General features: G+C 39.6%; 1 protein-coding gene across 1 annotated transcript; it reads left to right on the top strand.

Moving 5' to 3' along the window:
- Positions 1 to 13724: 13724 nt before the first annotated feature.
- On the top strand, positions 13725 to 22817 carry calm1a (calmodulin 1a). The gene is made up of 6 exons (XM_031746168.2): positions 13725 to 13914; positions 19918 to 19948; positions 20046 to 20189; positions 20298 to 20404; positions 21504 to 21639; positions 21752 to 22817. The coding sequence occupies exons 1-6, from the start codon at positions 13912 to 13914 to the stop codon at positions 21778 to 21780; spliced, it is 450 nt and encodes a 149-aa protein (XP_031602028.1). The 5' UTR covers positions 13725 to 13911; the 3' UTR covers positions 21781 to 22817.
- The last annotated feature ends 2673 nt before the right edge of the window (positions 22818 to 25490 follow it).

The raw sequence follows: 25490 nt of genomic DNA, 5'->3' as shown, positions 1-25490 counted from the left end.
ACGCTTGTGCCAATATATCTTCAGACTCTCCTGATGCTCACAATTCAAGAGTATTTTCCTCACCTATTACCGTTTGGCCATGAATTACATTTGTTTGAGGATAGGAAATTTGTCTCTCACTCAGATCTCTTCAGATTTCAAACTGTGGAAATGAGGCACTTTTTTCTCTCGTCATATCTTTTTGATGGATTTCAACAGAGCCCTGAAAATTTCCATGACTGTTCACCAAAGCCTGCTGTTTCTTACGGTGAAAGAATGATTTTGAGGCTCCATAGAGATCTAGAGTTACACAACGTTGTTTGAGGGCAAGTCAAGGCAGTTTTGCTTCGCCTCTTCTCAGTTGCAGTGTGTTACAAGTCATATAGCTTTAATAATTTATATTTTATCTCTGAATTATGAAGACCTGGAGATTTCCCCATCTCTTCTGAACAAAACGGTGTCAGAATGAGCGTTCTAGCCCCTACGGTTAGGAAATTATGGCCATTTGTTCGAGGGGAATCCTGAATGTGAGAAATACACTAAAGAAAACTCAGAGCTCTCTCTGTGTCTGTGTGTGTAAGTGCTGATTACAGCAGGTGCAGCTAATTTAGCTGACCTAGATATACCAAGCCCAGACTCTTAACATCCACTGTTCCCTTTGCGCTCTGTGTATGTGTGTGTGTATCAGTATTTCTCCCATGTTAAAGTATTACTCCTCCATAATAGTATTTCTGCTAAATCAAAGTACTTCTACTACATCTTAGTACTTCTGCTCAATCATAGTAATTCTGGGAAATCATAGTATTTATCCCAAATCATAGTATTTATGCAAAATTACAGTATTTCTGCTAAAAAGCAGAAATAGTACCTTTAGCAGAAATTTCTGTCAAAAGATATTATTTATGTTAAAACATACTATTTCTGCTAAATCATAGTATTTGTGCCAAATCATAGTATTTGTAATTTGCGCCAAATCATGGTATTTTTTTGCCAAATCATGTTATTTCTGCCCAATTAAAATTTCTGTTATGTTATAGTATTACTACTAAGTCGTAGAATTTCTGTTATGTTATAGTATATCTGCTGATTATAGTATATGTGCCAAATCATAGTATTTATAGCAAATCATAGTATTTGTGCCCAAACATAGTATTTCTTGCCAAATTGTAGTATTTGTGCAAAAACATACTATGTCTGCAAAATCATAGTATATCTGTTATGTTATAGTATTACTACTAAGGCATAGTATTTCTACCAAATCAAAGTATTCCTTCAAAATCATAGTATTACTGCAATTTCATAGTATTTGAGTGAAATCGTAGTATCTGTGCAAAAACATACTATGTCTGCTAAATCACAGTATATCTGTTATGTTAAAGTATTAGTACTAAGTCACAGTATTTCTGCCAATTCGTAGTATTTGTACTAAATCATGGTACTTGTGCCAAATCATAGTATTTTTGCAAATCATAGTATTCGAACCAAAACATAGTAGTATTTGTAATGAAGTAATAGTATTTCTTCTAAATCATAGTATTTCACTCAAATCTCAGTAGTTGTGCTGAAACGCAGTATTATTGCCAAATCATAGTATTTGTACTGAAACATAGTATTTGTGCCAATAAGAGTATTTCTACTAAATCATAGTACTTGTGCCAATTCATAGTATTTCTGCCACATTGTGCTAGTTGTGCAAAAACATAGACTGTCTGCAAAATCATAGTATATCTATTATGTTATAGTATTACTACTAAGTCGTAGACTCTCTATTTTGTTAAATTATATCTGCTGAATACAGTATATGTGCCAAACCATAGTATTTATAGCAAACCATAGTATTTGTGCTAAAACATAGTATTTCTGCCAAATTGTAGTATTTGTGCAAAAACATAGAATGTCTGCAAAATCACAGTATATCTGTTATGTTGTAGTATTACTACTAAGGCATAGTATTTCTACCAAATCATAGTATTCCTTCAAAATCATAGTATTACTGCAGTTTCATAGTATTTGAGCAAAATCGTAGTATTTGTGCAAAAACATACTATGTCTGCAAAATCACAGTGTATCTGCTATGTTATAGTATTACTACTAAGGCATAGTATTTCTACCAAATCATAGTATTCCTTCAAAATCATAGTATTACTGCAATTTCATAGTATTTGAGCGAAATCGTAGTATTTGTACTAAATCATGGTACTTGTGTCAAATCATAGTATTTTTGCAAATCATATTATTTGAACCAAAACATTGTATTTGTACTGAAGTCATAGTATTTCTTCTAAATCATAGTATTTCACCCAAATCTCAGTAGTTGTGCTAAAACCCAGTATTATTGCCAAATTGTAATATTTGTACTGAAACATAGTATTTCTGCCAATACGAGTATTTGTACTAAATCATAGTACTTGTGCCAAATCATAGTATTTCTGCCATATTGTGCTAGTTGTGCAACAACATATACTATGATTTTGCAGAGTCTGTCTATTATGTTATAGTATTACTACTAAGTCGTAGACTTTCTGTTTTGTTATAGTATATCTGCTGAATATAGTATATGTGCCAAATCATAGTATTTGTGCTGAAACATAGTATACTGCCACATTATAGTATTTGTGTAAAACCAGAATGTCTGCAAAATCATCATATATCTGTGATGTTATAGTATTACTACTAAGGCATAGTATTTCTGCAAAATCATAGTATTTTGCAGAAACATAGTACTTCTGGTAAATCATAGTATTTCTACTAAATAATAGTATTTCTGCCAGATCATATTATTTGTTTCAAATCATAGCATTCGAACCAAATCATAGTATTTGTGCCAAAATATTGTATTTGTACAAAGTCATAATATTTCTTCTAAATCATAGTATTTCAATCAAATCTCAGGAGTTGTGCTAAAACGCAGTATTATTGCCAAATCATTGTATTTGTACCCAAACATATCAGTTCAACTTATTTAACTCTTCTCAACAGCCCAACACCTCTTCTTCACCCCTGTTTCAGCAGAATTGTGAGTGTTTTCACCCCTTTTCAGCACAAATCCCAGCTTTTTCAGGTGTTTTCAACAGAAATCTCTTTTTAGCAGACATTCTGCTGATTCACCTGTTTTCAGTGCAACGTTCTACTTCTTTACCTCTTTTCAGTAGAAATTCTGGTGATTCACCTATTTTAAGCAGAATTTTCAGCCTTTCACCTCTTATCAATACAAATCTCAGTATCTTCTGCTCATTTCAGAGGAAACCTTTTCACCTCTCCTCTTTTCAGTAGAAATTTGAACTTCTGTACCCCTTTGAAGCAGAATCTTTGCCTTTTCACCTCTTTTCAGCAAAAGTTTCTGTTTTTTCACTTGTTTTCAACATAATTTTTCAGTTTCTTTACTGCCATACAATTTTTGCAGCAGACAGCTTCAGCGTTCCGGCATCCACACAGCATTTTCGCAGGAAATGCAAATTTTTCTAGTTATTATTTCACATTCCGTACGTTTTTTGGACGCTAACTCCTTCAAAACCGTTCAACTTAGAAAAACCATTCAAACACCGTTAGATTCCTCTTCTTTTGGAATGGTGTGCTTCTATTTTTCTCATTTTTAACATTTATATTTTTAATTTTATTCAACTTTTTTCAACAAAAATTTCCCATGTATTTCAATGGGGAGACCCTTCAAATTCTCATTCAACTTACTCATTTTTAAACTGTATGTACTTCCACATACGTTGACGTAGATCCACCATTCAAACTTTAAAACGAAGACAAGACATTCAACTATTCAACTTGTATTTATCTTTTCAATATCTATTATACTTTTTCTTCAGTTCCAGTTTAAGTTTCATGATGTTTTTTCACCCGTTTCAGAGTTTATAATGGGTGTGTATGGGACGGAATGTTGGGGCTAGAGTGAGACAGCTCAACTGCTAGAGTGAGAGGAGCAAAAAAATTAATCTTAAAATCTTTTTTAAAACTGCTGCTGTGTCCACGGTGTTTGGTCTACAGGTATGATTTTACCCTCAAAACGTAGCCATCGCTGTCCTCTTTCATCCAATGTGTTTACTATTGTACTAGGTGTTATGGTTCTTTCATAAATGTCACCAAAGCACAGCCTCCTCCCTCCAACTCCTCCATAGACTCCAATGTTAAAATGGCTCAGAAGGTTCGTTTGAAAATCAGAAGAGCATGGTGTTTTTACACTGTCACCACGTCCATATAATAAACTCCACAGGCATGAAAACTGAGAATTAGGTAGACTGGACATTGCTGCCGCTCACGGTGAAAGAATTTCGTCAATAGGACCTGTACTTTTCATTTGGGAGCGATTTGTTTCGACCTGACTTTTCTGTTCATTTTAAGCAGCAAAAGTGAGGTGCATGTCTGTGTGCGTGTGTATGGAGCCATTGGGTGCAGTCACTATAGCAACCAGGCTCACACCTGCCTGCCTAACGAGCTCTGTCTCTCACTGTGCCAAGATTCATCTTAAACACTTCTCTTTCAACTGCTGCTGTGTCCACAGTGTTTGGTCTATAGCCATCATTTTACCCTCAAAATGTTGCCATCGTTGTTCTCTTTCCAACACCGTGTCTTTCAAAGCTCAGAGATGTAAACCTTTAAAAGTGTGTGGATCCAAGTGGAGGGATCACACTTTAGTCATTCAGTGATTCAGAGAATATGAACTTTTAATATTCATTCAGATGTTTTCTGACTCTAAATTTTCTGTTCTCATTTCTTAGGTTTTCCAAATTTTAATTTAAAAACTTTTCAGCTATTTTCCAACTTCTTCTGTGTGAACATCAACTTTCAAAAGTTCTGCACTTTTGTTTTCAGGTTAAAAACTCTGTATTTTCAGGCTCATTCAACATTTTTATTTTTAACTTAAAATTCAGCAATTAATTCATTTCAGTGCATACATTCAGATTCAAGCATTCACACTGCAGTTTCTTCAGAAAATGCACTTTCTAGTTACTCTTAGATCTACAGTGGAAAACAACAGAAATCCAGATGGTGTAATAGTATAATCTCAGTAACATCACCAATTGTTACATTTGCTGTATTTTACAGCTGTTTCCATGAGTACAGTGAGTTACCGTAAAAATAATGTAATCTCATGGAATTTTCCCACAATTACTTGCAAATTACAGTACTAAACTGCAAACATCCTTTAGAGTTTTTTACTGTTGATTTTGCAGTACTAAGCTATGGAAACTACTGCAAAGGCTAACAGTGCAGATAAAAGATAATATTGAAAAACTTATTAGGAGTTGGGAAGGAGACCTCCAGTGTCATTGTGATGATTCTGCCTGGAGTGAGTCCATAGAATCTGTGCATTCTTTATTTCTTAATAACAGATTTAAAGAAATACAATATAAAATTTTACACAGACAGTATAGAACGCCAACTCTTCTGAATAAAATCGATCAGGTCATCACAGTGTACTAAATGTAAATCTGCGGTGGGGACCTAGTTGCATTGTCTTTGGACCTGTTCAAAAATATCAAAATTTTGGCTCTGTGTAACAAAAGAATTAAAGGGTATATTTAAATGCAGAATACAAAAAGATACAGCTCGGTATTTATTGGGGCTGCCAACTCTGAACAAATTTCCAGACAAAAACAAATATAAATTACTATGTAAATTATAGTTCTTGGCAAGAAAATGTATTCTTTTCAATTGGATCAATGAAAAACCACCAACAATAACTTAGCGGTATAAAGAAATCTTCGGAGTCTTACCAATGGAAAGACTGAGTGCAAAATTAAAAGGTAATGATGTTATCTTCATGGATATATGGCGCCCTCTAATGGAATACTTACCTGATGATCTGAGGGAGGAGAGAGGGGCAGGCCCACTTCAATGGTAGGTTGGGCCTGTCAGGTCAACTGTGTAAACGGGAGGTAGACACAACTATTTACTTTACTGTTTTTGTTTTTCTCTTACTTGGTTTAGACTGCTTACTGTGTTGTTGTTTGATTGGGGTTGTTTTGCTTTTTTGGGGTTTTTTTGTGGGTTTTGTGGGACAGAGTTTGAGATTTTCCATCAGGAACACAAAAAATAGACTGCTGCAAAGAGTACGTCTTTGGATTCTCCTGGTTCAAAAAGTATTTTGATGAGAGTTATGGTTTTGCATTTAAAGAAGCAGTTTTTGAACACTAACAGTAGGTGAGGGATGGAAACAAAATGAAATGATACATTTAAGATAGAGATCAAAATAAATCACTCTGAAAATAAACAAAATCAACATCTATAGTACTACAGGTATCTATGGGAGAGTTCCAAAGTGAAAACTACTGCTGACCAAAAAGAAAACAAAGACTCATCTCACATCTGCCAAAAAACATTTTCATAATAACATAATAAAGTAACTCACTCTGATTTTATTTTTGAAAAGTCTGAGTTTATTTTTGAAAAGTCATTTTGCTGAAGCACTGAATGTATCATACAGCAGTAATCACTGCTAGCAATTTTAGTTAGTTTATGTGAGCACCCCTTTGATTTGAGTCACCGATTCCCACTCGCTACTCTACCCTCATGTGTGGTTCTCCAGCCCATGAGACAGGCATGGTCTCCACCTTCCTGGTTGTGGGATTTCTCCAGTGGTGTAAGTGCTGCGGCGCAGTCTGTTGTCACTCTGATGTGGTGCCTTTGGCATAGGTTCAGTGATGTAACCCATCTCTGATGTTCCCTCATATGCAGTCCGCCTAGTGGCATGATTGCCAGTAAAGATGCCATTAACCCCAGCATCTGCAGGCATTGTCTGAATGTGGCCCAGGGCATCTTTTACGATCCCTTGGCAACATGCCTGGATACATGCCTGGTGTTTTTATTAATACGATCTTCAATCCTCAGGTAGTCAAGCAGATCTGGCGTCTCTTTGGAAGGTAGATACATAGAACTGAGTATAGAGGAGTGTGATACAGGGCTTGTGCAGAAATAGTGTTTAAAGTCTGTAGATTGGGAGACGTATATTTCTATTTTGGGGTCTAAATTTCTAGAAAGCAAGCGGTGGATCAGGCTGTGCTGAACATGATCATTAAATACTGTCAGCCGCATCACTTTAGAAGATGAGGGGTCAGATTGCTGCTTCACCTCCTTGACCTTCCCTTTCAGAAAGGTATGTGAAAGAGATGTAAAGTGTGCATAACCACTTTCACCTTGGTCCCAACATATTACAAAAACGTCACATTTTTAATAACGATTGTGTAAACTGTGCCTTTACCCCTCACTCACAAGTACACAACCACTCCCACTGTCACAAGCAGGTATTTTTCGAAACAAAACTCACTTTTATTTCAGATTTTTTACTTACATTTCTTTGCAACAAAGATCTCTATAAAATCTACATTTGACATACTTTTATCGTTAGCTGTTTCAGTCTTTCTCCACAATTTTTTTCCCGAGCTGCCTAGGATTCTTTTTAATATCCAGCAGATGTCGCTATTGAGCAGCACACTAACACAGTGTCGACACAGTAAGGTTTCACACACTCAGACGTCATCTACTCATTACTACTCTTGCATAGTAACCCAAGTTATGAGCATAAGGCAGGGGTGTCCAAACTTTTTTCGCTGAGGGCCACATACATAAAAAATATAGGAGGGGCTGGGCCACTTACTAGAAATTAGGTATATAACCTTAACTTTACTGTATTAAAAATCACTTAAAAGTGGTCAAATGTGTTATATTGTTGAATATAATTAAAGACAAAAATGCCTTCATCACAGCTTTCCATAAATGGATCTTTATTGATTTATTCAGAAAAAGCTTTGGTAGCTCATTCTCAGAACAGCAGCCTCAGATTTCTTCTTAGACAGAAGATTTACAGCACAGAGAAAAAACAATAAAGGGGAAAATGGGACGGGTACATTTCAAGTTTGTTATTTACGTTATTAGGCTTAGCAAAACATCTATTAACGTTCGTTTGAAACGATTATCAACATTAACAGACTGCACTGGACTTAATAACAGGAGTCCATATAATTTTAATAAATTATTCTGGTGAGTATCAGCTGCGCTGGGTATGTAAATCGGGCCATCCAGCCGCGGTGCTGATCGTACGCCACTCGTGGCAAAAGTCCAGACAAATGTCACTTGACCAAGGAGCAGATCTGCATCAGAGGAGATCAGCTGACTTTGCGTGTGCGTGCGCTGTGCACAGCGGTGTGTACTCTGTGTGTTAACATGAAAAACGCATATAAGAAAGTGGTGCGCAAAAGCAGGGTAGTGACAGAATTGATGCGCATTATTGATATTTGAAGCATGTGCACCTGCACATTAACACACGGGTACTGTGGAATATATTTTTTACTCACCTAAAGTGCTCGTGCTCTCGTCCACTCCCCGCAAAAAAATTAGCAGCTGTGCGGTGTCTGTGGCATCAGTGCTCTCATCGCATGCGATGGAGTAAAAATCAAAAGCACAGCTTTATCAGACAGTTGCAGTTTAATGTTGGCTGGCGAGTCTGCAGTGCGTGGCACAACTGTATTTCTGGACATGCTGACGTTGTTGAAGTCCTGCACTTTTTTCGGGCACATTATTTCGGTGACTTTAACGAGGCCGTGTTTTATGAGGTCTCCATCTGAAAAAGGCTTGCCATGTCCTGCGATGAGTTGGGCGACCTCATAGCTGCTATTGGAGCCTTTTCCTGGACAATTTGAGCACGAAAAAAATACTGTTGCTGACCCCGCAGGATAGCTACCCTTTGCTTTAATTTCTGCTCTCGCTCAGCACCAGTGTAGGATGCATAGGCCTGATGTTTGGTCTCATAATGACGTCGTACATTATACTCTTTCATAACTGCCACAGTTTCAGTGCAGATCAAACAGACACACTTCCCCTTAAATTCTTTGAAGAAATATTCACTCTCCCACCGTGTCTGAAATTTTCTGCACTCACTTTCTACCTTTGGCTTCTTTGGTTCTGCCATGTTTAGTAACTTGGGGTAAATTTCTTCTGTGATTGTCCTTTTTGGTGGAGCAACTGCCTTGATCAACAGCAGCTCCCCCTGGTGTTAAAACTAAGAAGTGCAATAAACTCAAGCAAAAGTTGAAGTGCGGGCCATTTTCTATTCTATTTATAAAATTACTTGCGGGCCAATTAAAACTGGCCCGCGGGCCGGACTTTGGACACGCCTGGCATAAGGGAACAAACTGATGGCCAGACATTCTCCTTTTTGGCAGAGAGCAGAATTCGTGATTCCATCAATTAAGTTGTTCAGGTCCTGAACCACTTAAGTAGGCTCAGACCACTGAATTACCCCTCAAAACCCTCTCACCGAAGTTTGCTAGTCTTCTTTTTCTTTATATTATTTATTGGGGGGGTGGCAAACAGCAAAATGCTGCAGCTGCCACCAACCGGTGTGGAGCGTGGACCGAAAAAGAAAAAGTAAAATAAAAAAAATAAAAAACATTTAAAAAATCGATAATTCAAGTCCCCCCAAACAAATTAGTCTGCCTTAAAAAAAAACAAAAAAACAAAAAACAAATATGGCCTGATAACCTTCACTTCTCGACTTCTTACAAAATAAATCAACTAAGTCCAGTTTCACTTTCATATCACCAAGGCTTTCAGTCAGTTGTCTTCTTTTAGCATCATATTTCTGACAGTGCATTAAAACATGCTCTATCGTTTCTTCTTCTCTATTTCCTGAATGACTGTCTTGAATTCGAGTCTGAGCATATAACAGATCTTAGTGGACTTGCATCTTCAATCCACTGGACAGCTAACAGTATTGAAACCATACACTGATACTCCGTCACTGATCCTTTTCCATACTTTGACATTAAACTCAGGAATAATAAATAGTCCACTTTGGTTGGCTGTATTCCTTGATGCATCTGTGTAGATTTTGACATAACTTATATGCCTGCACAGTATGTGAGTTTAATATAAAACCCCTATCCTTGTTCTTTTTGTCCAGTAGTTTGAAATCTACTACAGCATCAGGAAGTATCCATGCTGGTATTATAGGTAATGGTAGAGACTGATTCATGCTGATGTTGTCCATATTAAGTTCAGCCGCTTCCTTCCGTTAGCTGATCTCTTCTGATTTCTAATGGCATATTTCCCATTTCTACCTTTACTGCTGCTGTTGTTGGGGTTGTTTTAAACGCACCTGTTCAGAGTCTTAGCACCTGATATTGGATACTATCTAACTTATGAAGACTTGTTCCGGCGTTTGCTGAAGTCCAAAAAATTTAGACTTTATAAACTTTATAACTATTTCCAGACTGATAGATGTATGTTACTTGGTTTCTTTAAAATGTGGCATGATGATAAATATATGGGAAAATAACACCAACACATATTTTTGAGATCTTTAGTCTACTTCTCTTGAGTGTGGTTTGTAAAAATTTAACTTATGTTAAATTTTGTTAATCACTGTTAATTCATGATTTAAAAAGAGGGGCAATTGTTTTTTCAAACAGAGTCAGAAAACAAAAAAAAAAATATTCATGCACACAGTTTTAACTTTCAAGTGGATATCAATTTTATTCTATTACTCAACAGTTGTGCAACAAACTTTGTTACAAATACATTTAAAAGTTTAGATTTTAAATAAAAAGAGGATAACACCTCTTAATTTCTGCTTCCCACACACCTGTAAACTACCTGGAAGATCTTACCCGCCTTCCGGTCTGTCTACAGCTGCGGTGGAGACGCGTTGTGGTTTGACGCATTGCAGATCCCCTCCTGCCAATCAGCAGGCTCCTTACAGCATGCAGAACATTGCGGGTCCGCGCTGTCCAATTACAATCCGGCTCTCAAAATCAAACCTGCAACTGTACCCAGTGCAGTCAGCCGCGCTGTTTAGAGCGTATCCTTCCGCCTGTATAAAAGACCGTTACACAAAGTAGTCCGCCAGTTTCTGCGCGGCCGCGCTACAGTGTTAGTGTCGCGTTATTGAGGTCATAATAATTATATTTCTGGATATGTTTTAAATATTTTTAATTGTCATGAAACATATAATGACGGCAATATGGTTTCAAATGACATTAATTTTGCCTTAAATGTAAATATTTGTCAAAGATAAACCAGAACACCTTGAGATTGCAGGGTACGCCATAAACAGGTTTTTATTTAATTGGAGAGTCGACAGGTGCTGAGAAGTAACAGCACTCTATTTAAAATGATACTTTATCCAGGATACTTAGACTAGATAAGATTTAATAGAGTTTCTCAAAGCCAAACATGTAGGCTGGCAACTCCTAAATTATGTGATGAAAATGTAAGTATATTGTTTTCTATATATATAACCTGCAGTACTATTCCTAATCACATTAACACAGTTAATATGTGTTAATGTGACCAATAAATACAGAACAATCCAAAACCGTATGTAGAAATCTTCCAGTGGCTTCAGCATAAAAGGAAAAAACTAATGTTTTAAGGCTTTTTTACATTTTGAAAACAGCAAACCATATTCAGAAAGCACCTCTCATTATTCTTGCAGACAGATGACATTTGAATTGTCTGGGCTGACTCACCAACTGATGCCTCCACCTAATGGGACTGTCGATGCTCTTAAATAGTCAAATTGCACAGAGTGAAACTGCAAGGTTTTGTGCAGTGGGCAGACTAATGCTTAAAGCCCCATGATATAAGATCCACATATTCATGTAACCAACTGTTAGAAAACTAAGTAAGCACCATTATTCCATCTAACCCTAAAGTAAATAATGAAAATAATTAATGACCCTAAACAACACCCAAACCCTATTACCAGTTGGCTTGTGAGCAATGTTACTTTTTAATTTTTTTAATTGTAATTTTAAAAAAAAAGTCAGTCTTAGCCTGTATTTGGTGGCGATGACAGATGACTGGAAGTGGGCAGGTAACGTGCTAATCTAAATGTTTTTATTATTACAGCAATAACTAATAGGAGGAAAGTGAAGCTTGACTGACACATGAGGCCAGTCCTGCTGGTTTCACAGGTTAACATTAACCTCACCATGTGTAATTAATTAAATTTAATTAATTAGATCCCAAATTAAGATTTGATTTTCTGTATCGTGCGGTAAGTATTTTTATTTCTCATCTATACTTGGTAATCTTTACATGTTAGTGTGTTGAAATCAGCTGTGACGTCCAAGTGGTGGATATGACTGTAAACACTGCAAGTTCATGTCCTGATAATCCTCCTGGTAATCTTTATAGTTCCAAAAGAAATGTTTTTTTCATTGTGACCTGAAATAAGCAACTGTGGCCATGAAGATGTTTCTAACTTTCCAGTTACAAAAAACGTTTAAGGCATTTTGGCACTGGCTTTGCTAATGTCCATGAGGATATACTGCATAATCCTCCTGTCAGATCCTTAGAGTAACCAAACTTTACAAAAATTGACCAAACGTTTTATTAGTGATGACCCGAAATGGGATATTAACTCAATCACAGGTATCGCCCTCTGGTGGCCAGTAGAAAGAACAAAAGGTTTTGGGGCACTTCGTGAGAACGTCACTTTGCAGAGCCGGAAGCTACATCTATCTATGTTTACCATTTCTTTTCAGGCTGTAGCATTCCCCCTATTTCCTGGAGCGTGATCTTTTGTCACACGATAAGAAATGTGGCGTGAGAGCAGCACATAGGAGTGGTTGTGGTTTAACAGGTAGAGTGGGTCATCCACCATGATGTAAGCTCAGTGCTACAATCCCTCGCCTCCACCACATTGTCAAAAATGGTGAAATAACATACCATGTCCAGGTGACGGATACTTAAAGCTCAACATTTCCTGCAACTAGGGTGACCAGGTGTCCCATTTAAAAAATGTAAAGCCTACAGCATATTTGTCATTCACATTCATGTTTTAAATACAAAAAAAAGTCCTTATAGTCATTTAAAAAACTAACTTTTATGTTATTCCTACATTTAAGTTTTGAAACTCTAAGAAGCAAATGTTCTGCAAAGGTATATTTACATTGACAGTCAAGTTATACTTCTCCAGAGCTTCTGAAGATCTTTCTTGTTTTCTTTGGACATTGGCTGTTTGTACCTGACCATTTTCAGAAAAACATCTTTTATTTGTTTATCAAGCCACTCAATACTGAGCAGTGAATCATTCAAGGATGAAAAAGCACCTCACTCACAGGATGTCTACAGATCATTTGTATCTTCAGGCATCTCAGCATTGTGGTTCCTTAAAAAAGACAATGAGAGAATGGGACAAGTGAAAGACAAGAGAAGAAGTGGCGAGCTTAAAAAAATATCTACAGCAGACGAACCATATCCAAGAGTCATGTATTTAAGAAACAGGGGAACAAAATTCCAGCAAACACCTAACACAGGACCTGAGAGATGCATCTGGAGCTTCAGTAGATCCATCTCCTGTTCATTAAAGCCTCATCAGAAATGGTCTCTGTGGAAGATTGGCTGTCAAGAAGTTATTCTTAATGAAGAGAAACAGGAAAAAGACAGAGGCATGCCAGATTACACAACTGGTCTTATGGAGTGTTTGTCAATATGTACAGAATAGAGAGGTACAACAGTGAGTATCTACAGCCATCTATAAAACATGGTGGAGGCTGTGTCATGGTTTGGGGTCAGACTAAACCAGCGTGCATGTCTTGTATCACACCCTTTGGTGGTGCACTCCAACACCACCAAACCTACCCAAGCATTGTAATAATAAATATAGACCTTACCATTCAATTTAATACAGTTCCACTTTGGTTTCCTTCCTGATTTCTAAGTGTGGTTATTCCTACTCATAACTTGTCTGGAGTTAAACTAAACATGACAACATTGTGCGCATGAACGCGTGCAACGAGCGCGGGGAGCCACACTCACACGTCTTTGCGGAGGAATACCGTGAAAGCTGTGCGGCGGTGCTTTGTCCTGCGTGCCCGCCTCCAAGCAGCAGCCAGCCCTCCTGCTCTGTGGCGACCGTCCATTTCCCTCTGTTCCCCCGTAGCGTTAGCAGACCTGCTGTTGGAACTCCGCACAGACATGGTGAGTATTTTAACCAGCCGTGCCTTGTGATGTGTCTGGATTTAAGCTGTGCGAAGTTGACTGGAAGCCAGATGCGGGGTTGAAATATCTCCGTAGTAGAACGCTCATGGATGAACGTTAACACTGTTGCGGTAGTAGACAGAGACCCTGCGGGCGGAGCAGTTTATTATCACCGCGGCTTTTCCCCCCCCCCCCCCCCCTTTTTTTTAAGAGCCCACTCTGTGAAATTACAGCCGATTTTGGTGCCATAAGCACCCCCACAAACTGAGAACTGAGAGGTAGTACTCGTTACAGGTGGCCACAGTTGGTAGTTGTGGTAGAGCTGTTGGCTGGTTAGCATTACAGCTAACAGTGGTCCCCCCGCCGATAGCCCGATTTTCCGGTGTTTTTTTTGTTGGTTTTTTTTTTGCCGGAGAAGTAAGGATGGCTCATTTCCTCAGGAGGAGAGTTGCCTCTCTCTGCTGATTATTCTGAGACATGGAGCTGTAAAATAAAGGTGCACATCTGCCCTCCATGTTCAAACGATTTATGTAAGGGTGCATATTTTCATAGGCGTTAACTTAACAGTTGTAGATAAGAGCTGTCAAAGTCCAACGTGTAACCATTGTAAAAGCCGCTGATAGTTCTAATTAGGCCAGAGGTTATGGTGTACACACATGCATACTCTTTGCGTAGAATAAAACGTGTTTGACCTGTTTTGACGTCACATCTTTAAGTACAGATTGTTGCTCCTAGATGAAAAGTCTGGTCTGCAGTGGATGCACACTGCAAGCACCATGTTACACTATTTATACTATTTAAACACGCTCATACACCACTGTTCCTGGGTTGTGTGTCCAGGAATGCACTGTGCCAGTCTCCAGGTTAGTGGTAGCATCCCACCCAGGTTTGTCGTTTATAGCTTGTGGGGGGAGTTAATTGCATTCACACATTCAGGACTCTATTAAGTATAAAAATTGACCCTTTTGTAGCTCATATTTTTTGTTAAGTGTGTATTTGATGTCTTGTTTAAAAAAAACATTTACTGAAAAAAAAGAATTTGGTTAATGCACATAAATGCACCTAAACCTCAACGGGTGGCTTTTAGTGTTGTAACTTGCCTGGTTATGTTTTCACTGCAAACCCTAACCCAAGTACCCCTTATTACCTAAACCTAACCGAGTGCTCTTCGGTGTCATAACTTCACCAGGTGGTTTTTAAGAGTGCCATAACCTAACCTTAAAACAGTACCTTAAACTAACCGGGTAGTCTGATGATAATTAATAACATATTTAAAATAAAACTGTAAACATTTCTTTCTTTTATGACTACGGCTGTGGTTTCTGGTGTGAAGAGTGAAATGATTTATACCACCATCTTCCAAGTTTTGATTTATAATTTTTTTTTCTTTTTTTTTTGCCCTTCAATAGTGGAAAATATTACTCTTGTGAACATGAATTTTTACATATCGGTCCAAGTGGGTAAATTATGTGGAACTTCCCAGTGTAAAGTCTACAATAAAGCTAGCATATTACTAGCCAGCTACAGATATGTTTTATTTGAGAGCTTCAGATTTGAGATTGTGAGTATTAATTGATTTCTGCACATCTACAGTTACAGTTATCATGCTGGAAAACCCCACAATCAACTATAGTAGTCTACTAATACAATTACACTATACTTCTATAATAGCGCATTGTTACACGTGTGGAAACTAAATGGAGTAGGGGGGGTGTCCAGGCTTCAAAAAGAGGAAGTCAAATGCATGCAACCATAAACTGCTGCCTAAAAATATAAATATGCATGATATAATTAGGGGAGGGGCAAAAAAACAAAAAACAGACTCTTAAGAGTAGTGCAAACAGCAGTCCCAGGTAATTAAAGTTCCACTTTACCTGTTGTAGCAGCTTTTGTGCTGGTTAGCACTACAGCAGGGAAGTCAAACTCATTGCACATCGACTGGGAGAGGTTTATGCCCTACTTGAGTGGGCCGGTTTTGAGTGTTTCTAAACCTTACGTTTCATATCCCTGGTCTGCAGTAGCACATTTAAAGTTAGCGCTAGATAATTGTTGTTGGAGCTTCTCTTCTTTGAATTTTTTGGATTGGCTACAGGGCTCTGAGGTTGGGTTTTTATTTTTTTCTGTAGGAATAAGCAGAAAACAACTCCTTACAGAAGCGGAGCATCTGATTTTTCAGCTTGCTTTTATTAGGGCTGCATAATGGATTAATTAGTATTGTTTGTTTAAAACAAGTGTTTTGACACAGGAGATGTAAAGCTCTGTATCTGTGTATGTATTTACTGTATTAGACATGTAGAGAACAAGCGTGCAGATGTTGACTGCCATTCTTCAGCCTGTAGATACCATAATATAGTTTACTCTGGCTGTTCTTCATAATATTTATTTTTGTCATCGTGAGATCATGTCCAGAAAATGAGTCATCTGAGAGATGCCTGCATCTGAAAAGGAACACAAACCAACAGCCTTCAGGTTCAAGGTGCACACCTGTTATTTCAAGCTGTCCACCTGGCGCTGATCAACCCTCTAAGAAAGAATTTGAGGGGGAAAATCGCAGTGACTTTCAGACCTGTATTTCAGGTCCTGAATGGTTCAAGTTAGTCGAATGACCCCCAGTGAAGACTGTTGGCTGTATCTTAGATTTGACATTGTTAATGTTTGTTTCAGTCTTGCTTCTGATTGGTTGATGTAATTCAAGCTCCAGAGTTTGTACTTTAATTATCTAGTCCCCGAACCTAATAATGACCTCTAAAAGCTGCTTTACAAGGCCATTTCCTGCGGGGGAAATTACCCTGTGGTTAGTTTGTGGTTGCTATAGCTACGCAGGTGAGAAAGTTGACACAGGAAGTAGGCTGAAGCTGTACTTCCTTGTACTTCCTTACATATGCAGGATTAGTTTAAAAGCAGACAGACTTGTCTTGCGTGACATGTCCATCACGAGTCCGCTTTAACTATCAAAGTACAGGGAACAGAAGTTGTCATGTTCAGCTTTAATCAAAGCCATCTGCACGGAGTTTAATTTTACATTTCAGAATAATACCCATGGGTGCTGTAGAAGGAAATAATAGAGCCCTCATACTTGACGTGGTTCTACTGCCGGGCGCCTTGAGAGGAATTTGGCCTGGATATTAGAGGTGTTAGCAGCTTGTTAACCATCGCTTGGCCTAACACAGATCAGCGCCGTCATTAGTGTCCGCCTTTCCCTTGGGTCACATGAGTACAAAGCATATTTTGATAAAGATATCAGTGCTTAAAATTAAGGCTGTACAATTGATCATTTTACCATTTTAGTTTCAGTTACAGGTTTGGCTTCCAGCTGTTTTTATTATTAAAACAGGATCATGTAGGTAATGCTGTTAATGTGCCCGACCTCTTACTTTGCCTTTGAGCATATACACAAAGTTCAAGGAAATCTACTTTATTAAAAAATAGATTTCTAATTAATTAACCAGTCTGCAATTGTGCTAAATAATTAGGACCTCAAAATAATGAAAATATTTTTTTATTCGTATAGCTTTTATCTAAAATACAATTTCTTCCCATGAACACACAATAAAATTCATCAAAAACAAATATAAAGATGATAATATCTTTCATGAGCAAAGCAATGATGAGGTCAGGCTTGATGCTGTCTTCCCAGTGAGGATTATAGCTTAATAACCCAATACCTGTATCATATTAATGGAATGGAAAACTAAACAAAAGAACAGTATGGATGTACTGTTGTTGTTCTTCCTTTGAAAGCTACATGTTCATTGTAGAAGATGTAGTAATCAATTACAGGCACTCTTACCGTTACTTATGACCCTTGTGATTCAAAAGTGCCACTGAATTCCCAAAAGCTGTATAGATGTTGATAGTCTTGGCACCTTAGACAGTTTATGTAGTAAGTTTAATCTAGAAACAAACTGAAAAGAAAAAAAAAATCCCATCTGCATTGAGGAGAAGGTGTAAGTTTGGCCTGCTTTGGGGAAAAATTAGTAAGTGGAGAAAGGGGAACTTCCTGAGGGGTCCACTTGGTGTGAACCATGATGCTTTGCAGGAGGTCAGATGACTAGCCAACCGATCCTCCCTGGGAGCTGCAAATGTAGCAGTGAGATGACAGGTGACAGATTAGCACATACATGCACACACACACTGAACTCCCATGACCTCCCCCCTGGTCTGGACACCGTTACTCTCACACACCTAACGTCAATTTTACTGACAAGTTTCACTGACCTCCTCCGGCCTCGATTTCTTTGTCCCACTGCTCTTCATGTGTTGAGCTCCCGCAGGAGGTTTTGAATGTCCATGTGTCGGGGAGGCTGAAAGACTGCTAAGAGAGGGGTTCTCCAAAGTTGTTGGAAGCAGTTGGAGCCAGGGAAGAACGGTGCCTGGTCACTTGGATAGAAAGCTCAGCTGAGAGACTGACACACATGAAAACGTCAACAGGTGGAGCAACTTTTCCATCAACCTTGCTGGTCAGTGCCAATCTGCTGACTCTTTCTGCTCTGGGGAAAACTTCTGTCATCCATCTACACTGGAATGACTGAAAGACGAGACGACTGATGCATCCGTCTGCCCATCCAGGACAACTAAAAACATCTTTTAGCATCTTATAATCCACGTTCCTGAATATGTAACTATTCAGAAACATGGCAAAGTCTCCTCCTTCCATCCTTTCTGCCAATCAGAAGCGACGGATAGATGTCTAATCATTTTTTTCATCCACCCATTCCTCCCAGTTCCTGCCCTTCCTGCTATCACTCATTCATCATGCTGCCCAAGAAAATCGCCGTCTACCCAGCAGATGACGAGCTGGTCAGCTTGTCCACCGTTTATGACCTCCTGGACGAACAGCAGCACTACTATAAAGAGCTGATCCAGCAGCAGGAGAGAAGCTACAGGGCCTTCCTGCAGATGCTGATGGACTCGTCATCAAGCCGTATGGATGGCCTCGTCAGAGAGATGCAGGACCTGAGGAACTGCCTGCAGAGAACCAAAGCTGAGCTGGCTGAAGTAAAAAAGCAGGGCGTCCAGACCAGCAAGCGGGCTGAGTGCCTGGCTGAAGGCTTGGTGATGGTGCGGGGAGCGCTCGACGGGCTGACCATGAAAACCGGAGGAGGTGGTGGTGGTGGAGCAGGAAGAGGTGTGGATCTGAAGCAGCGCAGAGCACCTGGAGGGTTAAGGCTGGATGGGGGAATAGGAGGTGGAGGCAGGGATGTGAAAAAACCAGAACCAAAAGCAGTGAAGCTGGTGGCAGACCTGACAGATATCCACTTTGGTGATATAAAGGTTGGATTCAAATAGTGAGATCCCTGATTAATCCACATGCCCGCATTTGCTTCCTAATGTCACTATCAAAAGCCTTGAAGCTTCGTCAGTGTTTTTGTTGATGTTGTGTGGAGTTTGTCTATGCGCTGAGAGCTGGCTGAAGAGAACCAGCAAAGCAGGAGGAACATTAACGTCACCTCCTTTGGATTTCCACAAGGAAATTCAACCCGAGCCCTTCACACAATAATGCCTCTGTAGGGCTGTTAGCCATCAGAGCGAGTCATGAAACGACTCACTCTTTCTTTCTTTCTTTCTTTCTTTCTTTTTTAGTAATGTTATAATCCTGCAGTGTTAAACTGGGCTTTTTGAAATAAGAAAATTTTAGATCACTAAATGACAGTAAAAGCAGTAAGCTATGGTAAACTGTGAAGATGATGACTGAAGATGAAGAGTTCTGCCAGGCAAAGTTTGCATGTCACAAGTCGACCACAACAAAGTGCTTACAGAAGCAGTTCTCACCACTCTTTGCGACGCCTGATGAGGCGGTATCTGATTAATCTCAATTTAAAAGATAATCAAGTCTCATTAAAAGAAAAAAAAAAAAATGCTTAGTTTGTTGAACCAAAACAATTTTATTGCATTTCTTTCTTTCTTTCTTTCTTTTTTTCCAATCTTGGTAATAACCTAGCATATTAATTCATTCTTTGATGTGTGTGTTTTTTTTTTTTTTTGGTTTTTTGTTTTTTTCAGGCTGACCAACTAACAGAAGAGCAGATTGCTGGTAAGGTGATGCCATAAAAACACTTTTTTTTTTTTATTCGCATGTTTACAGCTGCGGTGTAAATGTCCTTTCTTCTTCTCTTCATTTGCCTGTTCAGAGTTCAAGGAGGCCTTCTCCCTGTTCGATAAAGACGGAGATGGGACCATCACCACAAAGGAGCTGGGCACTGTCATGAGGTCACTGGGTCAAAACCCAACCGAGGCAGAACTCCAGGACATGATTAACGAGGTGGATGCTGATGGTACGCTGCTGTCCTCCCTCGACACGGGGGAAGGATTCATCTGTCTAACTTGTCTTTTTTAAAATACCCTTTTATCAATGATGAGTCATATTTACCTCCTACTCCTAGGCAACGGGACCATCGACTTCCCCGAGTTCCTGACAATGATGGCGAGGAAGATGAAGGACACTGACAGTGAGGAGGAGATCAGGGAGGCATTCAGAGTCTTTGATAAGGTGGGCCTGGTTTAAGTGTTTTTCATACATATTTTGACGTATGAATGCTGCAGTCATGCAGATGGCATACTGTGCTGCTTTTCGTAGCAATTTCCAGTCACTGGAAACAAGAGAAATTGTGTAGGTCTTTATAGATTTCTTGTTGATAAGAAGAGTAGAAAAGAACTCGTAAATGCTTGTGGGGGAAAAAAACAAAACAATTTCCATACGAGCCCTGGGTGTGTTCTCAGCACTCCTCCTGATGCATTTGAAGCATTTAAATAACTCTTAAGAAGCAAAAATGCTGCTGGTTAAAAGCGGCGACTAAACCCAAAAGCTCTGCTGACAATTTTCCCCCCATAAATGCTCTCGGAAAGCGAGTGAAAATAGCTTTAAGAAATGGGAAAGATGAGGGAATGTTAGTGGCTTGGAAGGACCAAACCTTCCAGTCTGAAGGTGATCACAAAGGAGCCAGCCACGTGTAAGGTGATAAAGCTGCTCAGACGGATGTAGATGTGTTGGATTAAGATGTGTACAGCTGCTACTTCTGGACAATGTTTATGTGTAAACATGAAGCTGGCATGAATTTAAGGGGGGCAAAAAAGTATGAGGACTGTATGATTATCATACAATGCTATTCTCTGAACATGTTTGAGCCACACAATTTAAAGCACCTTAAGATGATTTCTGTACATTTAGTATATATACATATATAACTAAAATACATTTATCATGTTTGTTTGTTTGTTCTTACATTTTAAAATGATTCATCAGATGTGTCCAGGCAGTGTGCCCAACTTAAGTCTGTGTGGGGAAACTGACTCACCTCATGTCATATTCAAAGCAGGAAGTTAGAAATAGGAATCAAGGAAGTGGCCAGTCAGTTTTCAAAATAAAACACCCTTTTCATAACAACACTTCTGATATGAAGCCACAGCTCCTCACTGTAAATGACTCCTAACTAATCCAGCGTGCTCCTCATTGGAGGATGTGGTGAAGAGTAAAATGTGATTTCTTAGATTTGACCCCCTGCCTCACAAATCCAGAGTAGATGTGTGGAGTTACACAAACATGGCGGCACGCGTGTTGGTCTGATCACTTTTCCCCATCTCTTTGTCAGGATGGAAACGGGTACATTAGTGCAGCAGAGCTGCGTCATGTGATGACTAACCTGGGAGAGAAGCTGACAGACGAGGAAGTAGACGAGATGATCAGGGAAGCAGACATTGACGGGGATGGACAGGTCAACTACGAAGGTGAGCTTGGTCATGATCGTTATTAGAAGCTCCAGAGCTCTGATTGGTCCTGAGGCTTGCTGTGTTATAATTCCTGATGGCTTTTCTTTCTCCGCCTCTTCTTTCTCTACAGAATTTGTCCAGATGATGACCGCCAAGTGAACTGGGCTTGTGTTAACGACAAAGAATCCGTCAAAAGTTTCACTTACCTCTTATTGCAAAAATCTACATTTAATCATACTGTTCTGTATCAACAACTTAAACTGAATGTTCAAAATCTCAGATCTGTCCATATTAAACAAGTTCACAAAAAGAAAAAAAAAAAAACAACTAACTGAATCTGCATGTACTGGCTTGTACCCCCACCTCTCCGCCCCGCTACCCTCTCCCATCTCAGCGCCAAGCTGTCCAATCAGATCTCAACTCAACAGCCGAGCGGTCGCCGCGCAGCTGGCTTCCTGACGTCACTGCGATGTTTCGGGACGGCCGATCGCCTTTCTTCCTCGACTTCCTGTCTTCTTTCATTTCTGTTCTTCATGCATGAGGCTTTTTGTGGGTTAGTGTCGAGAGCACGGCCGGAGCAAGCAGTCGATGGTCCTCAGGTCGGCTTGGGAGGTGTTGGTTAGCTGAGCGAAGGAAGCAGCGGCACTTTCACAGTTTGCTTACCTAAGTGAAGTTAGATATTTTTAAGAAAAGCATAAAAATGGAATAAATAAGAAGTCATTTTAGATCTTGTGTTTCGGGCATGTCACTTTTCCTTCGTGTGTTTACCTTTTGTTCAAGGCGGGGTGACGATTTTGAGCCATGTTGGGCGGCGAGTGTGTCGTAGGGTTTCACAGCGGTTGGTTAAAGATGATCGATGTACACACGCAGCTTTTGAGGCAACACTGGGTAAATGAATGGTTTCAGATTAACAGGAAGTGATTAAAGAATAAAATGTCATTGCCTCAGATGCTGTGTGCATACATGCGCGTTTGTTTCACTTTAGTGGGGACGGGGGTCGGTCCTTTGCGGTGTTTCTATCTTCTGTTTGTGCGTGTGCGTGCGTGCGTGCGTGTGTGTGTGTGTGTATGGGTGCGGCGAGGCCCGGCCCAGTCCAGCTGTTCTGTTTGGTTCAGTTGATCTGCATTCCAAGATGTACATGCTCGTCTTTACATTTTGTTTTTCCAATAAAAACACAAACATGAACTGAGATGCCACTTTGTGTGTGGGGATTTTTTTTTTTTAAAAAGCTGACTTGTGTGTTTTCCTGCAACTCTGTGGGGGACGTGCTGCTTTAAAATGACTCATTGGTGATCGGTGTGATGTCTTGCTGTGAGCACAGACTCTGAAACCCACCTAACATATTTTGGGATGAGATTAACAAAAACTACTTTCTGCAAAAGCACAAGACGGTGATAAAAGGATGCAACCACGGACTGCATAAAAAAGATGTTTTTTGTTGTTTTTGGGAGCCATATATTGATAATAGGGTGGCCTTATTAGCTTACATTTTCAATATTGTTTAGAAAGTCACGTCAGTTTTTGGCTTCAGCTTGTGATGTTTTGTTTCAGTCTTACTTCACTGACTCGTCAGTAAACCCACATTCATTTATTGCCAGGCCATTGAAGGTAAATAAAGTATAAGGAAAATCAACTGTTAATAATTTTATATTTTATAAATCGGCTAGTGAACCATCAATCCAGTCATCTACCACTTCTTTGGGCCAGGTCCCACTTCCCTCTGCTGATCCAGGGGAATACAGAGGTGTTTCCAGGCTAGCTGACACATGTTATCTCTCCAGTGTGTCCTGGGTCCATCCCGGGGTCTTAACCCGGTGCCAGCTCTGATATGGAGGAGTAGCAGCTCTACTCCCCGAGTTCCTACCAAATGTTTGAGGTCCTCACTCTAAGGGATGGAGAGTATCAGCCCTGACCAAATATTTGTGTTCATTTTTACCATAACTGATCAATTCTGGGTACTATAGCGAGATTTTATTTGCCATTTCCAATTGAAATGCTTCATAGGGCACTGTCACTCCTTTTTAGTGACTCAGATTAGCAGACAGCACCATAGGCTATAGACTAGGCTGCAAAACACAAGGCAAGACCATGTGTGAAAAGTCAGTCCACATAGATACTCATGTTAAAATGCCCAACTTAAGAGCAGAAATAATCATGCAAATAACAGTTCTGACCTCTGTGTATAAGCTAATCACAGCACTGCCTGATGTGACTGGCAAAAATGTGTTTTCTTCTCCTTTTTTGGTAATGATAGAGTAGTGGTGATCAGCTGGCCACAATAATCCTGTAAATGTAGCAGAGATTTAAACAAGAAAACAAAACAGAAAATCAAAAACAAGAAGTAAATGATTGAACCTCCATCTGAGGCGTGAATGGGTAAAACCCTCATCTTCTGCAGTACCCCCATATAAGTCCATCCCTCAGATACTTGCTCCTCACTACATTCTTCTGACTGTCAGGTGAAAGGCTGAAATATTTATGAGAGAGATCTGGAGCCAGCAGAGCTGAAGGCGAGGGGAGAATCTTCTGCACTGGAAAGCCTGTTATTAATGCTGGAGTGGCAGCTCACTAATAGCAAGCAAAGAGCAGCAAGATGTATTAATACACTTCAGACTGTTACATAACTCCAGCTACTAACTCTGTGTGTGACAGAGGGATACATGGATACATCCAACACCTCCTACACTTCTCCGTCCCCCTGTCTGCTCCTCTGCAATCCCACAATCGCCACCTTAGTCTTAAATATTCAAGATGAAGCTTTTCATTTTGACCTCCTCACACAAGTCGTCTTCATCATCACTCAAGCCCCCCTCCTCCCTCCAATTCCTTCTCCCACTCTTTCCTGCAGCTCCCACAGTTTTCTGCTCCCTCCTCTCGTTCTGTTTTGCCCATCCTGTCCCTGGCTCTGTTGCCTAGCAACAGCTCTTCATCTGCAGACAAGACATTCTGGGCGATCTGGAAAAGTCCCTCTGACACCCTACACACACACTCTCACACGCTGCACAGTTGCATTAAAGAAATATTTGTAAGAGTAACAACTTAACACACTGGAACAGAATCATGTTTTTTTTTTGTTCACAGCTGGATGCAAAAAATAAAAAGCATCAAATTTCACTTCCCATCTTGTGCAGTTTCAGCATCATTGCTTCAGCCCTTCCTAAAGCCTCAGACTAGTTGCGGCAACTTCCAGCAACTGAACTTCTTCTAGTGGCCACTACAGGCTGACTGCAGAAGCGAGTCAAACCGGTTGGCAACTTCCTGGCAACCTCTGGTCACTAGGGAAAAATGTCTATTCCCCTGACTGGTTGGGGAGTGGCTGCTGGCTTATTTCCTTATGATTGCTTTGGTTGCTAGTAGATTGCCTTAACGTTACCTCCAAACACTTGCCAACTAGTCTCCGAGTGGCAGCAAACCTTGGAAAAAGATAATTCGCCTTCAAAGTAAATGCTCTTCCTTTAGAAATATGATTGCTGCAGCGGTGTTTGCAGACAAGTTCACGTCACTCGTGCAAACTGCAGGTGACCGAGTACACATTTTTCCTTAGTGACCTATGGATGCCAGGGGGTTTTGACTTAGTTTTAGTTATAATTTAGGCATCTAAATTCTTTCAGTTTAAATCGACTAAATATGATAAGATTATAGCAGACTAAATGTGAGTGTAAAGTTTGTTGTGTTTTTATCAATTGCTCCACATGGTTTACAATGCGTCTTATTTTCCTTAAATGTCCATTTTGTCGTATTTTCATGAGAAACACTGGGGCTGTTGTACTGTTTCCCGGGAGCAGATCAAATCTGCTGCTGCCTAACCTTACTGCACAATGAGATTATTTCTGATTGGACCACTTCCAAACTTGTCCTGCCTTTCTACA

The sequence above is a fragment of the Oreochromis aureus genome, linkage group 19 (genome assembly GCF_013358895.1).
Source record: "Oreochromis aureus strain Israel breed Guangdong linkage group 19, ZZ_aureus, whole genome shotgun sequence".
NCBI lineage: Eukaryota > Metazoa > Chordata > Actinopteri > Cichliformes > Cichlidae > Oreochromis > Oreochromis aureus.
The sequence above is the reverse complement of the archived record's forward strand: the minus strand, read 5'-3'. Positions and strand labels throughout refer to the sequence as shown.